General features: G+C 52.5%; 8 protein-coding genes and 1 non-coding gene across 9 annotated transcripts; 3 read left to right on the top strand and 6 right to left on the bottom strand.

The window, feature by feature from the left end:
- Positions 1–995: 995 nt before the first annotated feature.
- On the bottom strand, positions 996–1,588 carry UREG_04699 (uncharacterized protein; the record flags this gene model as incomplete). The annotated part of the gene is made up of 2 exons (XM_002545136.1): positions 996–1,279; positions 1,528–1,588. 2 exons carry the CDS (start codon positions 1,586–1,588, stop codon positions 996–998), a joined length of 345 nt encoding a protein of 114 aa, XP_002545182.1.
- A 2,104-nt stretch (positions 1,589–3,692) lies between these two features.
- UREG_04698 (uncharacterized protein) lies at positions 3,693–3,959 on the bottom strand (the record flags this gene model as incomplete). The annotated part of the gene is made up of 1 exon (XM_002545135.1): positions 3,693–3,959. The coding sequence occupies one exon, from the start codon at positions 3,957–3,959 to the stop codon at positions 3,693–3,695; it is 267 nt and encodes an 88-aa protein (XP_002545181.1).
- A 933-nt stretch (positions 3,960–4,892) lies between these two features.
- Positions 4,893–5,614, bottom strand: UREG_04697 (uncharacterized protein; the record flags this gene model as incomplete). Its single annotated transcript, XM_002545134.1, has 2 exons — positions 4,893–5,194; positions 5,404–5,614. 2 exons carry the CDS (start codon positions 5,612–5,614, stop codon positions 4,893–4,895), a joined length of 513 nt encoding a protein of 170 aa, XP_002545180.1.
- Positions 5,615–6,149: 535 nt separating this feature from the next.
- On the top strand, positions 6,150–11,186 carry UREG_04696 (uncharacterized protein; the record flags this gene model as incomplete). Its single annotated transcript, XM_002545133.1, has 5 exons — positions 6,150–6,549; positions 6,611–6,734; positions 6,788–7,093; positions 7,168–7,931; positions 7,984–11,186. The coding sequence occupies 5 exons, from the start codon at positions 6,150–6,152 to the stop codon at positions 11,184–11,186; spliced, it is 4,797 nt and encodes a 1,598-aa protein (XP_002545179.1).
- Positions 11,187–11,787: 601 nt separating this feature from the next.
- On the bottom strand, positions 11,788–13,014 carry UREG_04695 (uncharacterized protein; the record flags this gene model as incomplete). The annotated part of the gene is made up of 1 exon (XM_002545132.1): positions 11,788–13,014. The coding sequence occupies one exon, from the start codon at positions 13,012–13,014 to the stop codon at positions 11,788–11,790; it is 1,227 nt and encodes a 408-aa protein (XP_002545178.1).
- A 190-nt stretch (positions 13,015–13,204) lies between these two features.
- Positions 13,205–13,275, top strand: UREG_07979. Its single transcript has one exon. It is a non-coding gene; the product is annotated as a tRNA-Gly (tRNA).
- A 660-nt stretch (positions 13,276–13,935) lies between these two features.
- On the top strand, positions 13,936–15,129 carry UREG_04694 (uncharacterized protein; the record flags this gene model as incomplete). Its single annotated transcript, XM_002545131.1, has 3 exons — positions 13,936–14,515; positions 14,589–14,980; positions 15,112–15,129. 3 exons carry the CDS (start codon positions 13,936–13,938, stop codon positions 15,127–15,129), a joined length of 990 nt encoding a protein of 329 aa, XP_002545177.1.
- A 573-nt stretch (positions 15,130–15,702) lies between these two features.
- On the bottom strand, positions 15,703–16,947 carry UREG_04693 (uncharacterized protein; the record flags this gene model as incomplete). Its single annotated transcript, XM_002545130.1, has 2 exons — positions 15,703–16,085; positions 16,221–16,947. The coding sequence occupies 2 exons, from the start codon at positions 16,945–16,947 to the stop codon at positions 15,703–15,705; spliced, it is 1,110 nt and encodes a 369-aa protein (XP_002545176.1).
- Positions 16,948–17,525: 578 nt separating this feature from the next.
- On the bottom strand, positions 17,526–18,433 carry UREG_04692 (uncharacterized protein; the record flags this gene model as incomplete). Its single annotated transcript, XM_002545129.1, has 3 exons — positions 17,526–17,757; positions 17,920–18,184; positions 18,247–18,433. The coding sequence occupies 3 exons, from the start codon at positions 18,431–18,433 to the stop codon at positions 17,526–17,528; spliced, it is 684 nt and encodes a 227-aa protein (XP_002545175.1).
- Positions 18,434–20,461: the final 2,028 nt, after the last annotated feature.

The raw sequence follows: 20,461 nt of genomic DNA, 5'->3' as shown, positions 1-20,461 counted from the left end.
ATGGAGACGCGAGAAAGAAAAAAAAGTTGCCCGCGCGCCACGTGAAGAGGATCCGGGTGGAATCCAGCGCCGGCATGTTTTGTGGTGACTGGAGCTCGGAGGCCGTTCCGATCCTCGCCTCCCACATCAGCCGAGGCTGCGCCCTGCATCGTCGGTGCTTCACCGCTGGACTCGGTGGACAGTGTGTGTGCAACCGTGTTATTTGCATCAGCCGCACTCGATAACAGGATCTTTCAACACACTCGACTTCTATGACTGTCGATGATTTTATTTTTATTTTATTTTATTCTTTATTTTCTAAGAGGGTCAGCAAGCGTGTTGGGGTGACGCGAGTTCGTATTTGTGTTTGGCGTGTTTGCAGCCCTCACCGCCTTCTCATCCCGCCGTTACACCCGCGCTGGTCGATTTGCAATCTCCCTTTCTCTTCCTTGCTTTTCTTTCTCTTTCGGATTTGGTGAGCAACAAAATACGTCTTCTGCAGCATTATACCCCCTTGTCTTCGTGCATATCCTACTTTGCCATTTCAGCGTTGCATGGCGAGGCATGGACTTTGCTCTGGTTTGATTAATCTTGATTATTGTTACAGCATAGCGCGGTGGTTTGGAATTTTGGCATACAATACCCGCCTGCAAGAGGCATTACTATTACTCTATTAGCTAGTTTTTAGTCACTGGAATATTACTATTAGTTATATCCTCATCCTCTGATGTCATTCCCGCCATCCCACACAGCCCGTGAGCATCATTGGCGATTCATTGCTGCCTCGTGGATGATTCTTCTGTCATCTGATGCTCAAACTAGCTAGTTAGATTCCACGGAACGCTCATCTGCTCCAGGCATCAACATTTGACAAGAACATGTCCAAATTGTAAGTTATAGCAGTCGCCCGATATACTTGGCGGCGCGCGCATGGGACAGTCACCCCAAAGGGAACGACAACGGAGGAAACAGCTTTTCCACCGTTTGTTACCGTCATTGATATCGGCACGCATTCTCTATCTCTGAGAGACTACTGCCCACAGACCTCGCTCTGACGTAATATATTGGCCCTGAGTGCACTCGGAACTGGATGGTATCACGGCAGGTATCGATCCGCGCCGTGGCTCTGATGCATGTGGCCATATCTGCTTATCGTCGGTAATATAACCACCGTAGAATGTACCCCTTTTATACCACCGCAAGCGATTTGGATCTCCAATCGCCACCCGCCCTCTCTTCATCCCCGTGGGGTAGACCCGTTCACGACTCACAGTCCATGTCCGAGCACGGGAGGACAAGGCTCCGAAACCGCAGACAAATAGTTAGTCCGCTTGATTCCAAAAGAAAAATATGTGCTGGACTCTCCCAATTGGCTTCATCTCCTCGCCCCAACTCCATCGGCCCGCAGCTTGATTGGCTTTACCAGCGCTGCGGCCTGATCACACAACGCGTCGCGCAGCAGGTTCACCACAGGTCTCGCTCGTTCTCTTGTGTCTAAGACAACACTCAACCATTCCGTCCCGTCGGCGCAACTTGCCAGCCTCTCACCTTCCAGTTCGCCCAGCCAGAGTAACCAGCTCCTGGGAGCGACTCTCCCTCTCCGGGTCATGACATGGCTCCAGCCAGTGTGGTTGAGGCATATCGAAACCGGAATCGGGCGCAGGCATGACCACCACCCTTCCCCGCACATGGCGTGTTGGGCCGGGCGAGCTAGCTACCTAGAAGATCGGGCTGTGTGCGGGGAGAAAGAGGGTTTGGCAATCCGGGGAAGTTGGGCGTTCTGGTTTCGATTGGATGAGTCTCACACGCGAAATATCACTGGTTGGGCCCCTTTGACGAGAATGGAGCAAGGAGAGCTGGATGTGCTGGCTTGGAGGTGGCAGCGTGTCGCGATTCTTGCGATGGAGTCATGCTCATGATGTCGACATCTCTCACCACCAGCCGAGTCGATTAACTACGTGTTAGCCCGACCACAGAGCTGGAGCCTGGAAACGACTGACGGGTTGCATCTCGTCTCATAACCGCTACTCTAACTATATATATTTTTCGCCACCACAACGCGATGTTGACGCGTCTCGCCCGTCGCCCTCGAGGCCTTTCGTCGCGCGAACTTTCTCAGTCCCCCATCAGAAATAAACTTCCTTCTGCCACTATCAAGCTAACTAATTACTGTGATCACAGAATACGATTATTTCTTCCGCTACCAGTCTGGCCGATGGCTGTACAATGAAAAGCAGCAGCTAAGAACGGTTTCTCAACCTCATGGAGCTCCAGCAGGTGGCTTCTCATGCTGCTGGATCCACATGCACGGGTATTTGAAAACTGGCAGAAGGCTTCTTCAATAAAACATTTAACTTGACAATGCAGGACGGTCGCGAGTTGATAACAACACTGCCAACGCCCATCGTCGGACCGGCTCGCTACTTGATCGCGAGTGAAGCTGCAACACCGGAGCTTGTAAGCCGTGCTGTGGTCAAACCAGATGCTTCGCGCGGGCTAAAGTCACTTGCTGAACTAGGCTCAGAACCGTTCGTGATATTCCCCTGCCCGAGGTCTATGCCTGGAACGCTGCACCGAGCCCAGTTTGGGTGGGATATATAATGGAAAAAGTTCGCGGGACCCAACTGAGTCGGATCTGGCCGGGTATGGAAGCGTGTATTTCAAGGATGCTTACCCAGGAGACGCCTCCGAAGCCTCTCCTAGCAGGATTCTGGTAGATTCCGCCGAGGAAGTATGCTCTCCAATGTGATTGGGGGCAACCGTAGACAGACCATTTTGGGAGCGTAGCCGTGATTCAATAGACATAGACCGGGGGCCATGTACGGACTGCAGCATCCTCGTGAACGTACCTGATCAATTGAAAGTTACTTTGCGGCTGTAGCAACACGCGGGATTGCATGGCTGAGTGCAAAGGCCCAGTAAGACGCAACTGCAAAGACAAGCATATACCCATTCCTTCACACTGACAATACTTTTGTGGATGCGTTTGCCTCGTCTTAAATTGCCCAGGTCATTGACTGGCACGGCTCTACACCCCCCCTTCTTCCTCCAGACGCGATTTCCTTCTGTTTTTGACTGTGGGTGGCCGTACCCATGGGGAGCGGCTATGCCTCAGCTCACGGACGCTTTTGATAGGAAAAAAAGTGCAAAGGTAGAATATCAAAAAAGTCCGACTGAAGAAGTTTTACGAGTTTTGCTCTCGAAAATTCGATCCCTTGCTCTTTCGAGCTCCATGACCGCGAAGACGCAAATCATCAGATATCACTGCTGTTTTCACTCGTTGGCCGGTCGTGGCTGGATGGTATCATTCCCATTCGAGAGGTTCTCATCCAGGTGACCGAGAACTAGGCGCTTTTCTCGGACCAGCCGTGTCCGATTTCCTCGTCGATGCAGGAGGTTGCTTCTCACCGGGAGGAAACGGAGGCATGGCGTGTTGCGTACAGCAAACTTTGAAGGCTGGGTGCCTCCGGAAGAGTATGACAGGGCGAAAGGGAAGTGCGACAGGAAGAAGTGAAGTGTGTTGGTGACGACGATGTCAGTAGAATCATGCTCAGTCGAGAAGAGAAGAGACGTGAGACCTGGAATCACCACCAGGGTAGAGACTTGAAGTAAAAGGGTCAGCAAAAATCGTCCAAGGTCCCATGCAATTATGTCAATCGTTCCTCTGGGAAGTCCCCTTCGCCATGACGCGCATAGAGAAATCATCCGTGGTGTCAGTGATAGCGATGCTGCTTCTCTCCACGGTTCTCAGCTCTGGTCGCGGGAAGACGTGGGCGAAAAGAGTAATGCTGGATGTTGTAATCTGTCCCAGCAGTGTCAAAGTCCGATTGTCTCCCGGCAGGTCGTGTCCTTGTATCATCTGCTCTGTAGCTTTTCAAAACCTGGCCCAGACGAAAGGGATTATTATTTTCATCAATTGAGTGACATCCAAGCCCAAGAGTCTGTATCGAAAATCGCCCACTCATCGCCGATTTCTGCATCGTGGGTGACAGTGTGATGGCGCCAACTGAGCACTGTTGAAGAAGCCCTAGCGTTTCCCAACCGCCCCCATGACAGGAGAAAAGATATTGTAAAGAATAGAAATGGGATGCCCCTGGGAGACGGGGCTGTGAGGTCAAGAGCACGAAGAGCGAAGGGATCGGACGACTAAATATCTCGACGGCGCGGCCCCAACTGGACAGGGACTGGCCTGCACCGTCGAAGCGAAGACGGCAGACTGCATTGCATGGACGGGCAGCAGGCAGACTCATTGGCTGTTTGTGCTATTAATTGCTCGGCTGTCAGACGGGATTGTCTGCATGATCTGAAGAACGGGAAGATGGAGATCATGCATCTGCAGACTTCAACGCCGCAACTCTCTCGACTCAGCCTTGAAATGGAGCAAGAATAGCACACATCGAGGGGATTCACACTGCCTACAGGGAGCGATGCGCAACTACGCCGTGCCTGGACAGGGAAGATACAGATACACACTCTTTGTCTCTCACCAGCCATCACATCGCCATCGCCGGGATGACAGAAAACGAGATTGTGATCGGTCGAAACACAGCCAGTGGACAGCGTGCTCCCTCGCTCCCGTACGCGCCGTGCCAAATACCTTCTCAGGCTCTCGCCCTCTCGTGGCCTCGCAACGGCCGTCCAGGCCAGGGAGCCGTTCCCCATCACCTCCAAGCGCCCATTTGATCACGCACTTCCGGGTGCTGATTGGCGGCCGGCTGTGATCGAGGCTGCAGGGTGAAGAAGCAACCCTTGACGCCTCGGGCCAATCTGCGCCCAGAAGCCCGTTGAGCAGCGTTGCGCTAATGCTGCATCCTGGCCGCTCGAAAGGGGCGATGTCATGCCCTGCTCCAGACGTCCTCTTGGGATCCTCAGTCAACAGAGGCATGGGGATGGATGGCGATACGGAGGATATCTCAATTTCCTGGCTCCAAGATGGCACCCGGCCCCGTCTCATGCGGACGGATCGGCCCATGTCCACCAGCCATGCCGTCCAGCACGCCGACTATCGTGCCCTGAGAGCGACCGGCGTGCTCGCTTCCATCCTCTGCTGATGCTCTCTGCTTCTGGTGCCTCTCGCCGTTGCCGCCAATCGGCCGGTTGCATTGCCTCCAGTCCTGCGACATGTCTCCCCATTGGCCTCGATGTTGCTCGCCGTCCGTATAACAAAGCAAATCCCATCGAGCGTGCTTTGATGCCCTCGTGCTCAGATTCACCGCTAACTAATTAGTTACCCTGACAGAGGGCTCTTCTGGTCGACGTCTGCAACGCCTGCGTCCTTCACACTCGAACCAACCCAACGTGCATCTCTCCGTGCATGCATTATTCACCTCATCTGCTGAAAATAGCTCTTCTTTCCGGAGGAGCTCGCCTTGCCCCTCGCGCAATCCCTGTCGGCGCTTGCAAGCTATCAACTTCCTTGCACACCAGCCACCATTTTGCTTCTGGGCATCCCTTCTGCCGACCAGAGCGCCCACGGCCTCCATTCGTCACCGAGATCTCTCCTCGCTTTATTTGATCTCAAGACTGGCAGCAAATCGCAGTTGTGGAGGACTCCAAGATCCCTTTCCACTCTTGGCCGGAGTGACCTCCTCTCGATCCGAACGAAGTTGGCTTCTGGCTGCCCATCCCTCCTCATCCTCTCTCTTGAATCAAACTTGTCCTCCGTTGTACAGGTGCATGTCTTGAGTACCAGACCTCTGAGCGCTTGAAGCTCCCAATATCGGCCTTGTTGCACTCTTCCTCCCCTCATCTTGCGGCATTGCTTTTTTCCCTCACTCGCCCTTTGCCAATAGCCACAGAATCCTCCTGTGGGAACAGTCGGCAAATCACTCAAGCGCCGACCTCATTTTCACTGCCGACCATACTGTCCCTTCTTCGCCTCTGATTTTGTTGCATGGCCGGTGACGACCCCCTTCGATCAAACAGTCTTGCGGCCTTTTGAACCCAAGCGCTTCCTGCGCGGGATTGAGACGGTTAGAATTTTGGTTCCATTTTATTTCTACTTCTTCTTGCGATTGCTATTCTACCCATTTTCCATCTCTGCCTCGGTGGTAGATCTTCCCTATACATCCGCTTCGATTGTATCTCGACGTTCGTGCGGTGCGGGATTCAAGAAAGCTGACCCCCTGACGTAGACCTCGCGCCCTTTTAAAAGTGCTCAAGCTGTCAAAATGTCGGCTGGACACCTGGAGAGACGGAGGTCCATGTCGTCCGGTTCTCGTTCCGTCTCCGCCGCCTTGATGCCGAGTCCTCCCCTCGATATCAACAATGACCTCGAGCCCTGTGCCGCCACCGCCTCCTCGTTCCTTTTCGCACAAGGCTCGACAATATTGTCCCTACACCATGACACTTTGGCTCTGGACCGGAAATTCGAAGCCCACAGCGATAATATCCTTTTCATCGCCGTTGACAACGTCAGTGAAACCGGTGCCGGTCGGTTGGTTGTGAGTTATGATGCCAGCCAAACCGCAATCATATGGGATCTTTTCACCGGTCAAGAAATTGCCCGATTTGCTTCTTTTGAAATGCTTCGCGTTGCTGCTTGGATGCGCAATGGCAATATTGCGCTTGGTAGGCATCTGGCCTAGCTTCAATTTACTTACCCTTCGTAACCTGACATTCGCATTTCTAGGTGGTGAAAAAGGAACAATCATTCTTTTCGAACCCTCAACTTCAGAGCATATATCTGCCAGAACCATCTTCGACCCTGTCACCGCACTCGCCCCCGCGGCTGACTGTCGCTCGCACGCTATCGGGTACGAGGGTTTCTCTTCCATATGTTACGAATATCTGCTAAAATGAGGACTAGGTATCGAAACGGGTCAATATTGATTGCGACCCTCCAGCCATTCACCATCTTGCACACGCTTACCACCTCGAGAGGCCCATCACCCATCGTCTCGTTAGCATGGCATGCATCCTCCACAAAGCAGAAATCGGACATGTTGGCCACTTTGACGGTCGATGGTGATTTGCTCGTTTGGAGCGTTTCCAAACACCCGACGCAGGATTCAGCCCGTGTGATACGAACTCTGAGGAAATCTGAATCTGTTGCTACGAGCCCAAAGTGGCTGGCTTGGTCTAAGAATGGACGTATAGTTCAATATTCGGACAGGTAAACGATTGTCTTTGCCACTTTATTTTTCGTTTATGCTGTTAAGCGCTGACGGTGTCCTCAAAACTATAAAGTGAGACTTGGGCTTGGGATGTCAGGACGAAGCATGTCACTTACGAGCGTATTCCCACCGTGCAGGGCGTCAGGGGCATAGCGAACTATGGCCCGACAGCGACACTGTTTACTCTAGGCCCAAACCACACCGTACAGCAATACGAGCTTATCAACCCTACGATGGTTGCCGATGTGCAACATTTACCCTCAGCTCAGGCATCGACACCCGCAGAAGGCTTGAATGCTTCGATGCCCCTTCAAGCGGCTCTAGCCTCCTCCACCGCAAACCAGGCACATCGTACGATTGAAGAATTAAAACAGGGCAGTCCTCCGATATTCCCCGTCCCAAGTTTTGAAATGTCAGAAGCAGCCCGTGTAGGTCGTGGTTCATTGCAGAGTCCAGACTCGCTCCGCAGTCGACATCATCATTCTCGCCCTTCAAGAAGCCTTTACAGTGGGACAGGAACAACTTTCTCAACGAGCTCGCCGGTGCAGTCAACCGCCGAAAGTATGTACTCACTAAGGTACGGCTCTTCAGCCTCAGTGACCTCTGGCGGATCTCTGCGCACGGCTTCCCGACTGCGTCATGAGTATGTCCCTAGCAAGTCGGAAGAGCCCCTGGTAGAGCTGTTTCCATATACTCGAAGCCGCTTGAATGACGTGCCCTTTAAGCCTCCACAGCGACTCAATGAAACAGATCTTGACCCGGATGCATTACGGAAACAGATGCTAAATGTCGTATTCGGATGGGAAGGTGATATTATAGACTTGTTGACCGATGAAAGTAAGTGGTGTAATCCGTCCGTGCATGTCACAAACGCTGACTAGACTATTAGTACGGCGCCACAGCCCAGGGAGTGAACATGCTGTGATTCTAGCGCGATGGCTTGGATGTATTGATCAGAATGTTCTACTCGGAATGGCTTCCTCTGTAACATCGCGCTACACTGGCTGGATGCTGCTTGCTCTGAGCACGTTGAACGGTCAAGCAGAGACGAAAACGATGGGGCATGCATTCGTCCAGAAACTGCTGGCAAGAGGAGATATCCACGCCGCAGTTGCCCTGCTGATTGGTATGGGGGACGGCAACGATGGCATTGAGATTTACGTGTCAAGGAATATGTACATGGAGGCGATTCTCTTGACTTGTCTTGTGATGCCCATGGATTGGTCCAGGCAGTCATACCTTGTCCGCAGATGGGGTGAATTCGTTGTCCAAAACTCCCAGCAGCACCTCGCCATACGGTGCTTCTCCTGCGCTGATCTCAATAACAGCGATGCGTGGGCTTCTCCATCGGTACAAATGACGAATATACTCTCCAATCAGCTCGCCAACAAGTCCGCAGCCTCATCGCCATCGGTGATTGTGCAGCCTCCACAGGCCAGCAGTCTGTCACCCAGCTCGGCTCGTCCCACCGCCAAAAACCAGGCACTGAAACTGATCACATCTTTTGGCCCTGAAGCTCCAGCCTTCAAGTTCCCGGGTCTTCAATCGGCCGATCGCACCCCGACCAATATGCCGGGCGTCACACCTATTGATTCAGCAATGGGAGATTCCGTCATGTCGCCGGGAGGCTTCAGTTCCTATAAACAAAAAACTGCGAGACAGACTCTTTCCGCGCGGGCAATCACTCCAGGTGGCCATAGTCATCGTCTTCCATCGATCGGAGAGACACCCACCGACGTCAACCCGCCAAATCTAGCTATACCAAAGTCCCTGCCTACTCCTGACAATTCCGGCTCTGAGAAGGAGAAAGAAAAGGGAAAGGAGACGGAGGAGACGAAAGCCGGCACTACTCAGTATCAGCCTGTTCAGCAGGAGCAACTTGTGTATTTGACGTCGGCAAGATACACACCCCAGAACGAACCTGCGGAATCCGAGCAGGCTTCGAATGTTCCACACGGGGATGGTAGTACCACTGCGCTACCGATTTCCAGGCCAGATAATCTATCCGCGGATTTTTCGGTATCTACTCGAAATGGCTCAAGAGACCGAAAGCCCGAAGGATTACACATTAAATGGCCGCCGGCCTATTCACCCCATGATGTTACGCCCAGTTCCGGAGGGTCTCTCCCTTCTCTCACATCTCTACAGCGACGGGACGCGGGCGGTGTCTCTGGAGCCAGTCCCACATGGACCAGTGACAGCGCAAAGTCTCTGAACGCAGGAAGTAGTAGCACCAGAAACGTCAACAATTTCATTAACACCCTGGACTCATCTTCCTACTATTCACACACTCAGGGCCTTGCGGCTGATTACGGCCATAAAGGTCATAAAAAGTCCAAAGAATCCCGTGGGCGGAGTAAACAGCGATATATCCAACCGGCGAAGCGGTCCCCCTCGTCGCCCGTGCCGATGTCCCCAGAGGACCTAGCACTGTACGCATCAACTGGAAATAGCACCTCTTCCAAAACCAAGGAATCCAAGAGGCACCGCAGTCGCAGTGAAAATTCTCGGCCGCGGTCATCTAGAGCTCGAGGCCAGCAGTCAAGAGACGCTCTCGATCGAAGTCAAACCAGAACCACCCAAGGTAGAAGTCGACCGCGGGAGGGCAGTTTCGGGATAAGGTCGCCATCGTCGCCAGTTCCCATGTCGCCATCCGAAAAGGACTCGACCGCCGAGGCCCATTTGCGCCTCGTCACTGCGGACCGGCAACAGCGGCTTCAATCCCGGGAGAGGGCGTCGAGCCGACAACCAGAGCGCGACCAAAGCGCTCGTCGCGGAGGGTCTCCGGATAGAGGCAGAGTTGGAAGTAGATCTCGAAGTCGACCGGCGAGAGAACCGGCGGCAAACCCTCTGCCCACGCTCAGTAACCAGAGATTCAATATGCCCGGACACACCGAAGATGGGACTCCAATCTTTGCCGAAACCATCGAGTGGGCGGGCCCTTCCAACGACGCACAAAAGATGAAGGAGGCGGAACGTATCAGAAAGGAACAGGCGGCGGCGGAACTTGAGGCTCGACGACTATCTTTGGTCCGTCGCCCATCAGCACCCGCCGTGCCATTGCCCGGTGAACTGGGGACGCCTAACAGCGTGGTGTCTGCGAGATCCCGCAGGCAGAGTGGAGGTAGCCCTCCGTTGACCAATGGCTCTTTCAGCCAAAGAGCGGGAGTCAGGCAGGGAGGATCTCCTGCAACATCAACGTATTCCGATACCTCAACCGGCCGAGGCGCTGCTCCCGTTCCTGTTGGCCTCCCGGCAACACCCCGTGCAATGAAGCATCCTAAATACAGCGTTGGCTATAACGATATCCCTCCGATGCCCGACCTTAATTTTGATAGCATCAGCCCCATCGGTAATGGTGAGCATGGTCGTTCACTCAGCATCTCGCGCTCAATGTCGGCACCGATTCCAGAGGACGTTGGCGATCAACCCGCCGAAGGCATCCCTGCACATCCACATTTTCGGCCCCGACTTCCCAGTAGCAGAGGCGCGAGGATCTCTATGCACAGAAAGGAGGCCTCGCATGATGCTGCAACGTTGAACGGCTCACAGTACGGTAGCGTCTCCGGCCAGGCTAGCAGAAAACCAAGCGAGGCGCCTATCCCGCCAGTTCTCCCGGAGCTACAGCATCTCTCCGACCCCCCGCCACCGCCTCCGCCGCCGGCACCATCCAACAACGGCATAGAGACGAGCAGCGAAGGTCTGATGCACGCTGAAGAGCGCAGCTCCTTGATTTCCGGCGTCGGCACGATCAACATCGCCATCGGTGAACCAACTGTCCTCAACACCAGCGAACAGCGATCCCAATCCACTCTCCCGTCGCCAGAATTCATGCCACCGCTGCCACACCGGTCGGCCAGCGCGCAAGGGCCGATGCCTGAAACCCACACACACCGCCGTGGACGCAGCATCAATGACAATCTTGCCAACAAGTTCCGCAGCTTGACGGGACGGATGCGGAGCACCAGTCGGGGACGCAACGTGCGCACGCCGCCATCGGGGGATCCGGATGCGTCGATGCCGTACGAGAGTGTGCCGATGGCGAGTGTTATTGAAGGTGGACTGGATAGGATGAACAAAAATGAATTTTGATTGAGAGAGTAAGAATTGAGGTCGCTTGGTGCTCAATGTGATATATGGAATGATGAAAACGAGGCCGGCAGAGATGAACCCGGTGGCTTTTTTATTTTTTATTTTTTCTTTTGTGTTTTTGGGACCTCATGGCCATGCTGCGCTGACAATTTCTCTACTTCTATGATTTTCTTTTTTCTTTTTATTTTAATTCCATTTTATACCCTTTCGAAGCTGTTTTTTCGGCCACGGTGTATTCCCTGCACTTGGCACAATCTAATGACTTACCCAGGTACGGCGAATTCATCCTGGCACACCTGTACAGGTGCCTTTTTTCCCTTTCTTTTTTTTTCCTTTTCTTTCAGAAAGCTTTGATAATCTACCCGCTCGCACTCACTTTTTGATTGCGATGTCTAATGAGGCAACGCCCTCAGATCCCTAGTATAATAGAGCGTGATCTAATGGATCCCAATTTGGAGTAAAGTTATTTGCTCATGAACAATCTTAGAATCAGATAGGAGTTCAAAAGTTTAGAGATCAGAATAATGTACATTGGAAATGGCAAGTTGATAGACTGACGAGAGTTGGGGGGGATAAGGTGACGGAATGCAACAGAAGCCTTCTACCACCGTCTCTGCCAGGCATTCCCACCGTCTCTATCCCGGTCAGATCCAAACTCCCTTTCCCTTTCGAGCAAGTTATCAAAATCCTTCTGGGCCCGCTCCCTGGGGGCCTGCGTGTAATTGTCACTAGAGTCCCTGCCGGCATCGTAATCCGACGACCGCCACTCCTGGTTGGACGGTGGCTGCTGCTGCTGCTGCTGTTGTTGTTGATGCTGTTGTGGGGGTGTTCGGGCGGCGGCTGATTGACGGATGCGCTCCCATGTACTTCCGGTGGCGGTTCTGGGAGTGATGTCGACGTCGGGGTTCGTAGGGCTGGCGTCGTCATCCCAGAAGCTTTGACCCTGGGTCGGCTCGAGTGCGCTGGGCGGCTGCGGCCGCTGGGGGTACTGTGGCGGTGATTGCGACTGGAAACCTCCGTTTGGCTGCGAGTAGACGTCGCTGAGGATCTTGGAGTCGTTGGGCTGCGATCCGTACTGGGCGTAGGAACCGCCGGACTCGAGATAGCCGCCGGTGGGACTTGCATCGTCTCCGGACGGAGGACCTCTCTGTTGCTGGGGCGGCGGTTGGTCACCGTACATTGCAGCGCGGCGCCGAGCGTAAGCCTCGTCGCGGACCTGCTTCAACCGCCGCTGGACCTCCTCGGGGTTCTGCTTGGTCACGTCCTTTTGGAACTGCGCCATGCGCTGATCCCGCGCGGTGGCCAGGGCAACGCTGATTCGAGCAATGGAACTGGAAATCCAGTATCCAGCCAGAAAACAGATGGGCAGGACAAAAGCGATGTGAGCGGTCCTTGAGGCCCGGAGCCTGGCGGCGGGGGATAGCTTGGTCATGGCCTCGGCGTCCTTTGGGTTGACGTTCACCGGCTTGCCTCCCAGCCAGACGCCCAGTGTCCCGCCCAGGAGCCCCGCCGCTTCGGGGACGTCAGAGAGCATAGAAGCCTGGTCGACAATGGCATTTGTCTCCTCCTGGGTCACGGGCCGGTTCATCATGGCGGAGGCGGCATCCAGCTGGGCGCAGATGAGCAGCGAGAGCTTGTTTTCATAGTTGGCCTGGGACCAGTGCAGGAGGCGTCGGCCAAAGGTAAACGGGGGGAGGGTGATAGTCGTGGGGAACTTTCTCAGGAGCTCGTTGGGGGGGTTGTGGGCGAAGTAGGGGTCGTTGTTGACGGAGCTGTCGTCGCCAAATCCGGAGCCCGACTGGGACGGCTGGTCGTAGTCGAGGACCATGGTGCGGAGTGCCGTTGCTGCTGCTGTTGGTGTGTGAATGGCGAGATAGACAGAGAGATCATAGATATAGAGAGAGAGAGAGAGAAGCTCAACTTGGTTGCGGCTGCTGAGTCAGATGAGATCATCGCAATTGCGTAAGTAGCTAGCTGGCTGCACACTAAGCACAGCATGGCATGCAGCTTACATAACAGCATTGGTGGTTTAGTGGTAAAATCCGTCGTTGCCATCGACGGGCCCCGGGTTCGATTCCCGGCCGATGCATTTTTGATTCCCCTTTTTTTTTTTTCTAAATCACACAGCTCCTTAACCTCACTGGACTCGGGCCTAGCGTTAAACTGAGGCAATTCCTTAAATTCAAATCGAGATAGCCGATATTGGACAATGCTGGTTGCCTCGAGAAGCTGCGTGTTCCGCCATGCACCAGGCGAGATGCGGTGTCGTTTGTGACTCAAGATCATAGATGGGACGGCAGCAGGGGGTCATCTCCCCGCCACGGTGTGAGTTAGCTAGCTACCAATGGCAGAGTCGGAATAGCCGCCGACAGACGCACTGAGGGCGGAGAGCGAAAAGGGATATCGGAGTCTAGAGCATTGGCCTCGCATGGACCGCAGCCAGGCTCTGATCATCTTAGCTTGGGGTGTGACAAGGCTTTCTTTCGTCGAAGCGCAGCGGTGTTGTTGGTGTGCGGGAGCCGAGCGGTGATGTGGCCAGTCACTGATAACTTGATAACAAACTAATAACGAGTTGCAGGGCTCACGGTTACGTTGTTCCAAGATAAAAGGGCTGCATCACAGGCAAAACCCGGCCAAAAAGCAACAACAAACAGCTCTATTCAGTGACTTTTCTTCGTGCCGCTAGTTATATCTGCTAAAAAAAACAACGGCGGCTCAACTCTGGATTTGTATGCGCAGGACGCAGAAAATGGCTTCCACTGGCACCACTCCTGCTACCACCTCGATCGAAGTCACCGCAACAGTCCCCCAACCCCCTGACGACACGGACGACAACGGTTATTACTTCGGCAATTCCGATGAAGAAGATGACGTGTATGAGCGTGCAGAACCTTGGGAAAGGTATCGCAAAAACAACAACTCTCGCGTATTCTATCCCATCCGCATTGGCGAAGTGCTCAACCAGAGATATCGCGTCGAGCATAAACTGGGCTATGGCGGCTTTTCCACGGTGTGGATGGCGCACGATCTGCTGAAGAAAACAGACGTGGCCCTCAAAATAATGTGCGCTGGCGATTTCGGCGAGCATGAGTTTCTCATGCAGGAGAAAATCCTTCAGAATGTTCAAGATACCTCTCACCTTGTTACATATCTGGCAACCTTCTGCCTTTGTGGAGATGGCTGCAATCACCGGGTTCTGGTCTTTCCCTTGCGAGGCCCGGCCGTTGATTTGTATGCGAGTCGGAAGCCAATGGCCTCTCGCATGTCGGCTGCCAGACAACTCTTGATGGCCTTGGATAGCCTACACAAGGCTGGGATCGTGCATCGTGGTGAGTGTTCCCCGTGGCTGCTTGGACAGTTCAGAAGTCAATCCTGTTTTACATATACTAACCTAGCCTTTAGATCTGAACTCCAGGAATTGTATGTGGGGTATAAAGCCTCTTGATCGTCTCAGCAGGGGCGACAAGTACAAGAAAATTGGCCGGCCGTTGAAGCAAGCCATAACTCATATCCCGGACCTATGGAAACCAGGAGAGCTAGTTGTGCCCCTCACAGTTCCTGAAGAGCTACGGACAGAAATGTTCTATCTTGGCGACTTCGGTCAGGCAACGCAAATTGGCTCTGAAGCTCCAGTAGGCAGCCCGCCTGTTGCTTATTGCTCCCCCGAGAGGATTCACAACAAAGCCCCAACTCCTGCTTGTGATATGTGGAGCTACATGTGCATCTTTATGAAGCTCTATTTTGGTTTTGTTCCCTTCCATGCTTACTGGGAAGGTGGAGTGATAACCAGCATTGTCAGTTATTCTGGCCCACTGCCTGCGCAATGGAAGGATGATTTTCCGAATCCTGAGACTAGGATTGATTCTTGGTACGATCAAGACCAGGAATCGGAAGCTCCAGCTGTTCTTAACGGAGTTTTCGACAGGTCAGACCTGGAGGCTGACTCGGTTGAGCGGCAACATGTAATATCAATGTTGATGAGAGGTTTTTCCGCAGATCCTGCGAAACGCCTGACTGCAGCACAGCTTTTACAGGACGCTTCGTTTAATGCTATCATGGAGAGGTACGGTTGCTGAAATTGTGCTTCGTGGAATCTTTCTTTTTTTGTTGGTGTTGATAATGTCTCTTCCTCTCTTTCTTGGCTTTGAATGGCGTTGACTGCGGTACGAGAATATATTTCAATTGAGAATCGAATCGAAGCCGGCCAAACCCGGGAGGAGATCGCCATTGTGAGCTCAGCAAATGCTCCACGCCCAAAGGCCAGTATTAATCGGAGGGCCGTGGGGCGTCGACACAAGAGTCGTGAAACTGTTACTTGACTGTCCCATACCGCAGAGCAAGGATTCGTGAAAGTTAGGACATGGGATGAATCTAGAATTCAGAAAATGCGGAGTCTATCTGTAGTATTTTTATTTAGCTATCTAGCCTCATATTTCGACCGCTGAGCCGGAAGACAAGCGTCTTTTTCGGATTCGCACATGCCACTCATACCCTTGAATCTCATCTACCTGTGTAGTCAATGAACTTCATCATCAAACCACCCACCAAGCCTTAGGTTCACGATGCGTCCCAGATCCGTGGACCCGTCCTCTTGCACACCTCTTTCTTCAAATTCCCCGAGTATTTTATCAATATATTCACCAGCTCCAGACAGGTGAAAGATATGAGCAATGGCCCGGTGTAGAGCAAGTAGTTTGGGCAAAGGAGCATGTACCGCCCTGCCTTCACTGAAAAGGAGCTTGCGGGTAACAGGGAGCCCCAGACTCGCCCTGACAATAGGAGGGAGAAAACCTTTAATATGGTAGGTATGCTCCTGACCATCAATGGGTTCAAAGTATATCTCAAAGTCGCCAAAGTGCTTGTGAAAAATCGTGGGCCAGGCTGATTGCATTCCGTGGGCTATCAATGTGAGTGCCCTCGATGAGATGAGCCACCTCACGGTCAAACATGTTGAGAATCGTAAGCGTAGCCTTTTTAACAGCAGTCTATGTCTGTCGTTCAGCAATGGTTTCTAATTGTGGTCGGGTGACCTACCAGCTCGGACTTTTCGTTTCCCTGCAGCAGAGAATGGGGAATTAGTTATGTGAGCCACTTCTAAGAAACTGAATCGAACACTGTTGTCAAACTTTCTCCCCTCATCATCCTGAGCATCCAAACCGTGGTGTTTCATTCGTGTCAGCGCCTCTTGAGAGTCAAAGGCTCGCGAGATTACACAACGATGCTGATCACGGACAAGACAAAGAGCCCGAAGATGTGATATTCGCTCCGAGGTGTCCATGATTTCATGTGGTGACTGTATGCTTTGGATTGCAGAAAGCTGTGCAGGTGAGGGTTGGGGGGTTAGAATCCTCCCACTTGCTTTCACTGTAAAGAATTGAGTGAGTTGAAAATGATGGGGATTTGAGGCCCTGAGGGTGGTACAGCTCATACTTGGGACAAAGAACTGCTCAAGGAGCATGTCGGCAAAGTGAATGAATTTTGAAAGGATCTGGTCATCATCCACATTGATATCTTCATTGCTGCTGATATCTCGCCCCATGATATTGAAAAAAGTGCGCAGGAAGGTATCTTTGGATGGCTCAGACTGCGAGTTGTTGTAAGAATGAAGGACAAGTAAATGGTGACTATATCCGCACTTGATGCCACCATAACTGGCAACATGATCAATAATTTCATTCAGTGCCTCTTGGGCGCGAGAGCGTTCACCCGCAGTTAAGGGCACCAGTGAGGAATAGTCGATAAGGCCCTCAAAGGACTCCATGGTGCGAGGAGGCAGGCCGAACTGCAGGGGAGTATATTAGACAAACAAGGAGGTATAGATTTGGATGGCTTCAAGGACTGCAGTCTGGTTAGGAACAACGTAATTTCATGATGTGGTGGAGTTACTAGTTAACTGGCGGTTACTTAATCGATCTCCTGCCTGTCAACCACTGGCGATGAGTGGCTTTGTCTGGAAGAATTTAAATCAAGTAGAATATCATATTGTGGCTGACTAGGTTGACTAGCCAAGTTGAAAGAGTGAAAGATAACGTGCAACACTGCTTTGGCTCTGCGGAAATGACTGGCTGGCATTTGGGCTCACTGACTCGTCTCTCCCTTTCACTTCCTCTCTCCGCTTGTTGCAGATACGCCCATTCCCTCATCCTATCCCCGCGCCAATCCCTAGCAACTCATCCTAGCCCGATAACTAGCTCGGTCTCGCTGGAACACCTTTGATACACTTAATCTCCTGGAACCGGTATGCTTTGCAATTCGTTGGGTTTCTTGCCGCGCCAATGTGCGCCTTTTCGGAATTGGGATACAATGGGCACGGGGCAGAGAGTCCTTGGTCGGGATTCCCTAGGCGTAGGCAGACTGCACACTCTCCATACATGCAGAATCCCTCCCCCTTGAATATGGCTGCCCTGGCAGTTTCCTTGAAGGGTGCAATGCCCATGTGAGGGGTGTAATTGCCGAACCAGCCAGGCCCTGTATCTTCACGGCGGCCAAGCTGATCTTGAAGGGCCCAAGTGCCGTCCTCGGGAACATACCTGCCAAAGTTAGCATCGCAGTCGGTGGTGCTTTTGCAGACCTGTCAACCATCAGTTACGAAGCGCTCCGAGGTCCAATTAGGGCGGAGTAAGATACCCTGAAAATAAGATTATCGATGTCTCCGCCAGACTGGTAGGTTCCATCGACTTTACGGTTCAGGTGCAATCCATTGATATCAGTCATGGTGTAACAATGTCCGTACCGAAGGCCAAGGTGGCCATCGTGAGCGCAAGCGTAGTTCTTGGAACATTGAGTACATTTTGGTCGGGAAGGCTCGTGAGGAGTGCAGGCCCCGGCCATAAACTTATGGCCAGGGTTACAGCACTTTCCAGCCTTGGCCGCCGGATCATAGGAAAAGACCAAAGGAGCCTTGCAGCAGCCTCCTCGCGTTTGGACAACTTTGTCGACGCTGAAACTCTCATTCAGGACGTTACAACATTTGCGATCGCCGGTCACCGGGTCCTGGTCTGCAATATGATGAATATGGTCTCAATATAGTGAGCTATGGGAAATTTGCCTGGAGACGTACACGCAGAACCGGCACACATGACACACTGAAAGCCACCTCCTTCGGCAGGCTGGATGGCGGTATCAGGACCAAACCTTTCCGCGCAAAAATCAATGTACTGTTGCTCTTCTGGCGATGGAGCTGCGGCGATCGGGTTCAATGAGAAAAGGTAAATGTAGGCCAGGAGATAGAAAGACGCGGTCTTCATGGTGGATGGTTGAAGCAATATTCAAGGGACGATTTAAACGAAACAAGTTTGCAGTTTTCGAAGTCCAGGCCTCGGGTGTTCGTGTGAAGGATTGCGAGTGACTGTAGGAAGGTCGGCACCTTTAATACTTGTTCCGCAGGCCCTGACGAGAAATAGACAGCAGGTAGACTCGCGTTTCTGGGCCGACTTTTTTCATCAAGTTGACCTTGTGACGCCGCCCCTTTACGACATTGACGCGCAATCTTGAACGGAGGCTTCCCAATTCCCAGCAAAACCGAGTCATGAGGATGAGCTTGGAGTTAGGCGCGGGCCCGCGACGAGGGATTTCCGGCAAAGGAAATGAATATTCTGTCAAGCTAGAGGCCCTACTTCCGTCCGAATGACCTTAGAAAAGTTTCAATTTTTTACAATCGGTTGCTTTTTGTTACGGATAGCCGATATCCGGTTCAAATCCAGACCGCATAGTCATCTGGGACCTGATCGCAACGAAAGGAGTAATGTTAGCATGGATACGCGTTGCATTCGGGCAAATGCTTTTGGTCGCCTTGGAACCCTGGGTCTAAGGCATCGGTGCGTACGTAGGAATGAGGGTAAGTGTGTTTTTGAACGAGGGGTGGTAGGAACACGACCGACGTGCTGGTAAAAGAAAAGTGCGATTTAGGAAAGGGGGGAAGCATATGGCTAGCTCGGCCATTTCTGGGTGAGCTGAGAGAATTTCTCGGATGCAGAAAGGCCCTAAGAAATGTGGTATTCTTTGCGATTTGGATATCAATGACCGCGAGATCGGGTCCAATTTCGACAATGGCTATCCGATAGTGCTTGCGGCACGTTAAGGATCAAATCTGTCAATAGCACGAATCTCGATAGGGGTGCTTCACAGCAAGGCAGAAACAGCAATCACGTGGCTGCCGTTCCGTTCCAGGAGAGGGAGAATCATTCCAACAGTGAAGATACGAACGATGGACAAAGCAGATGTGTTCGAAATCTCGACCACACGGTATCCCGCCGACACAGGCGCATCCGGGAGATCAGCAGCGCGTTGACTGGGTCCAATCGCCCATTTCCTGATACTAGATCGACTTCTCACCCTTCATCCCGTATGGTCTCTGGAATAGAGCGTCAAAGCTTCAAAGAGGGCACGGGGTGACATGACTTCCCCGCATTACCCGAGGGCTGTCACGAAGATCATTGAGGATCAGCTCAAGCCAACGGCTTGGACACGGTCTAGAACCCCGAGTGGTTGCTGAACATGCGGCATGAAGCGTGATATAAACAGAAAAATCCCAAATCGAAGTCCAAAACTGGGAAATGGAGCGCACGAGAAAGGGCATATCCTTAGTGCAAAGCCAGCAGTTCAGTGGTCCAGCGTGACTAGTTCCCGGGCAGAGCACAGTGCCTGTGTTCAGCTCGCTTGGAAGTTGGTGGGCTGAAATATCATTTTCCCAAATTGAAGGACAGTGGCTCGAAAGGTCAGCTGAAAGAATCTCTGTGTCCCATTGTGGATTTATGCCCGAGATCGCCTGCACCGATCCTGAAGACAACACGATCCGAGATGGCGAGTGTCGAGGAGACTTGAGGAACTCGAGACCAGCGGGCGTTTTTCAACCTGCCTTATGTAATACGAGCGGTCAGGTGATATAAATGGATCACGTGAGATAATACTTGGCATGCCAAGATATTTAGATGACTAAGCTTATCATCTTATCTTATCAGTTCATCTCTGCTTATCCCACGCTGCATGTGACGGGATGAACATTGTCGATTGAGAACAAGGATAGTAGACCGATACTCTCTAGAGTCTAGACTACAGAAGCATCGAATGGATTATCCGTCTTCAGAAATCTGTTCTCCTACCGAGGTTCAAGATCTAGACGAGGCGTTGGCGCCCAATCCAATCAGACGCCCCGGTTCTCCGCTCCCGCCCTGTCACTCCCGAGAATCAAATTTTTTCCCGCGCTCCCCGTTGCGGCAAACACCTTCGAGTCACCGCTGGCAAACCCCCACTTTTCAGCATTTATAAGCACTCGT

The sequence above is a fragment of the Uncinocarpus reesii genome, genomic scaffold (assembly GCF_000003515.1).
Source record: "Uncinocarpus reesii 1704 scaffold_2 genomic scaffold, whole genome shotgun sequence".
In the NCBI taxonomy this organism is placed as follows: Eukaryota; Fungi; Ascomycota; class Eurotiomycetes; order Onygenales; family Onygenaceae; genus Uncinocarpus; species Uncinocarpus reesii.
Note: the sequence above shows the minus strand (reverse complement) of the source record. Positions and strands in the feature narration are given on the sequence as shown.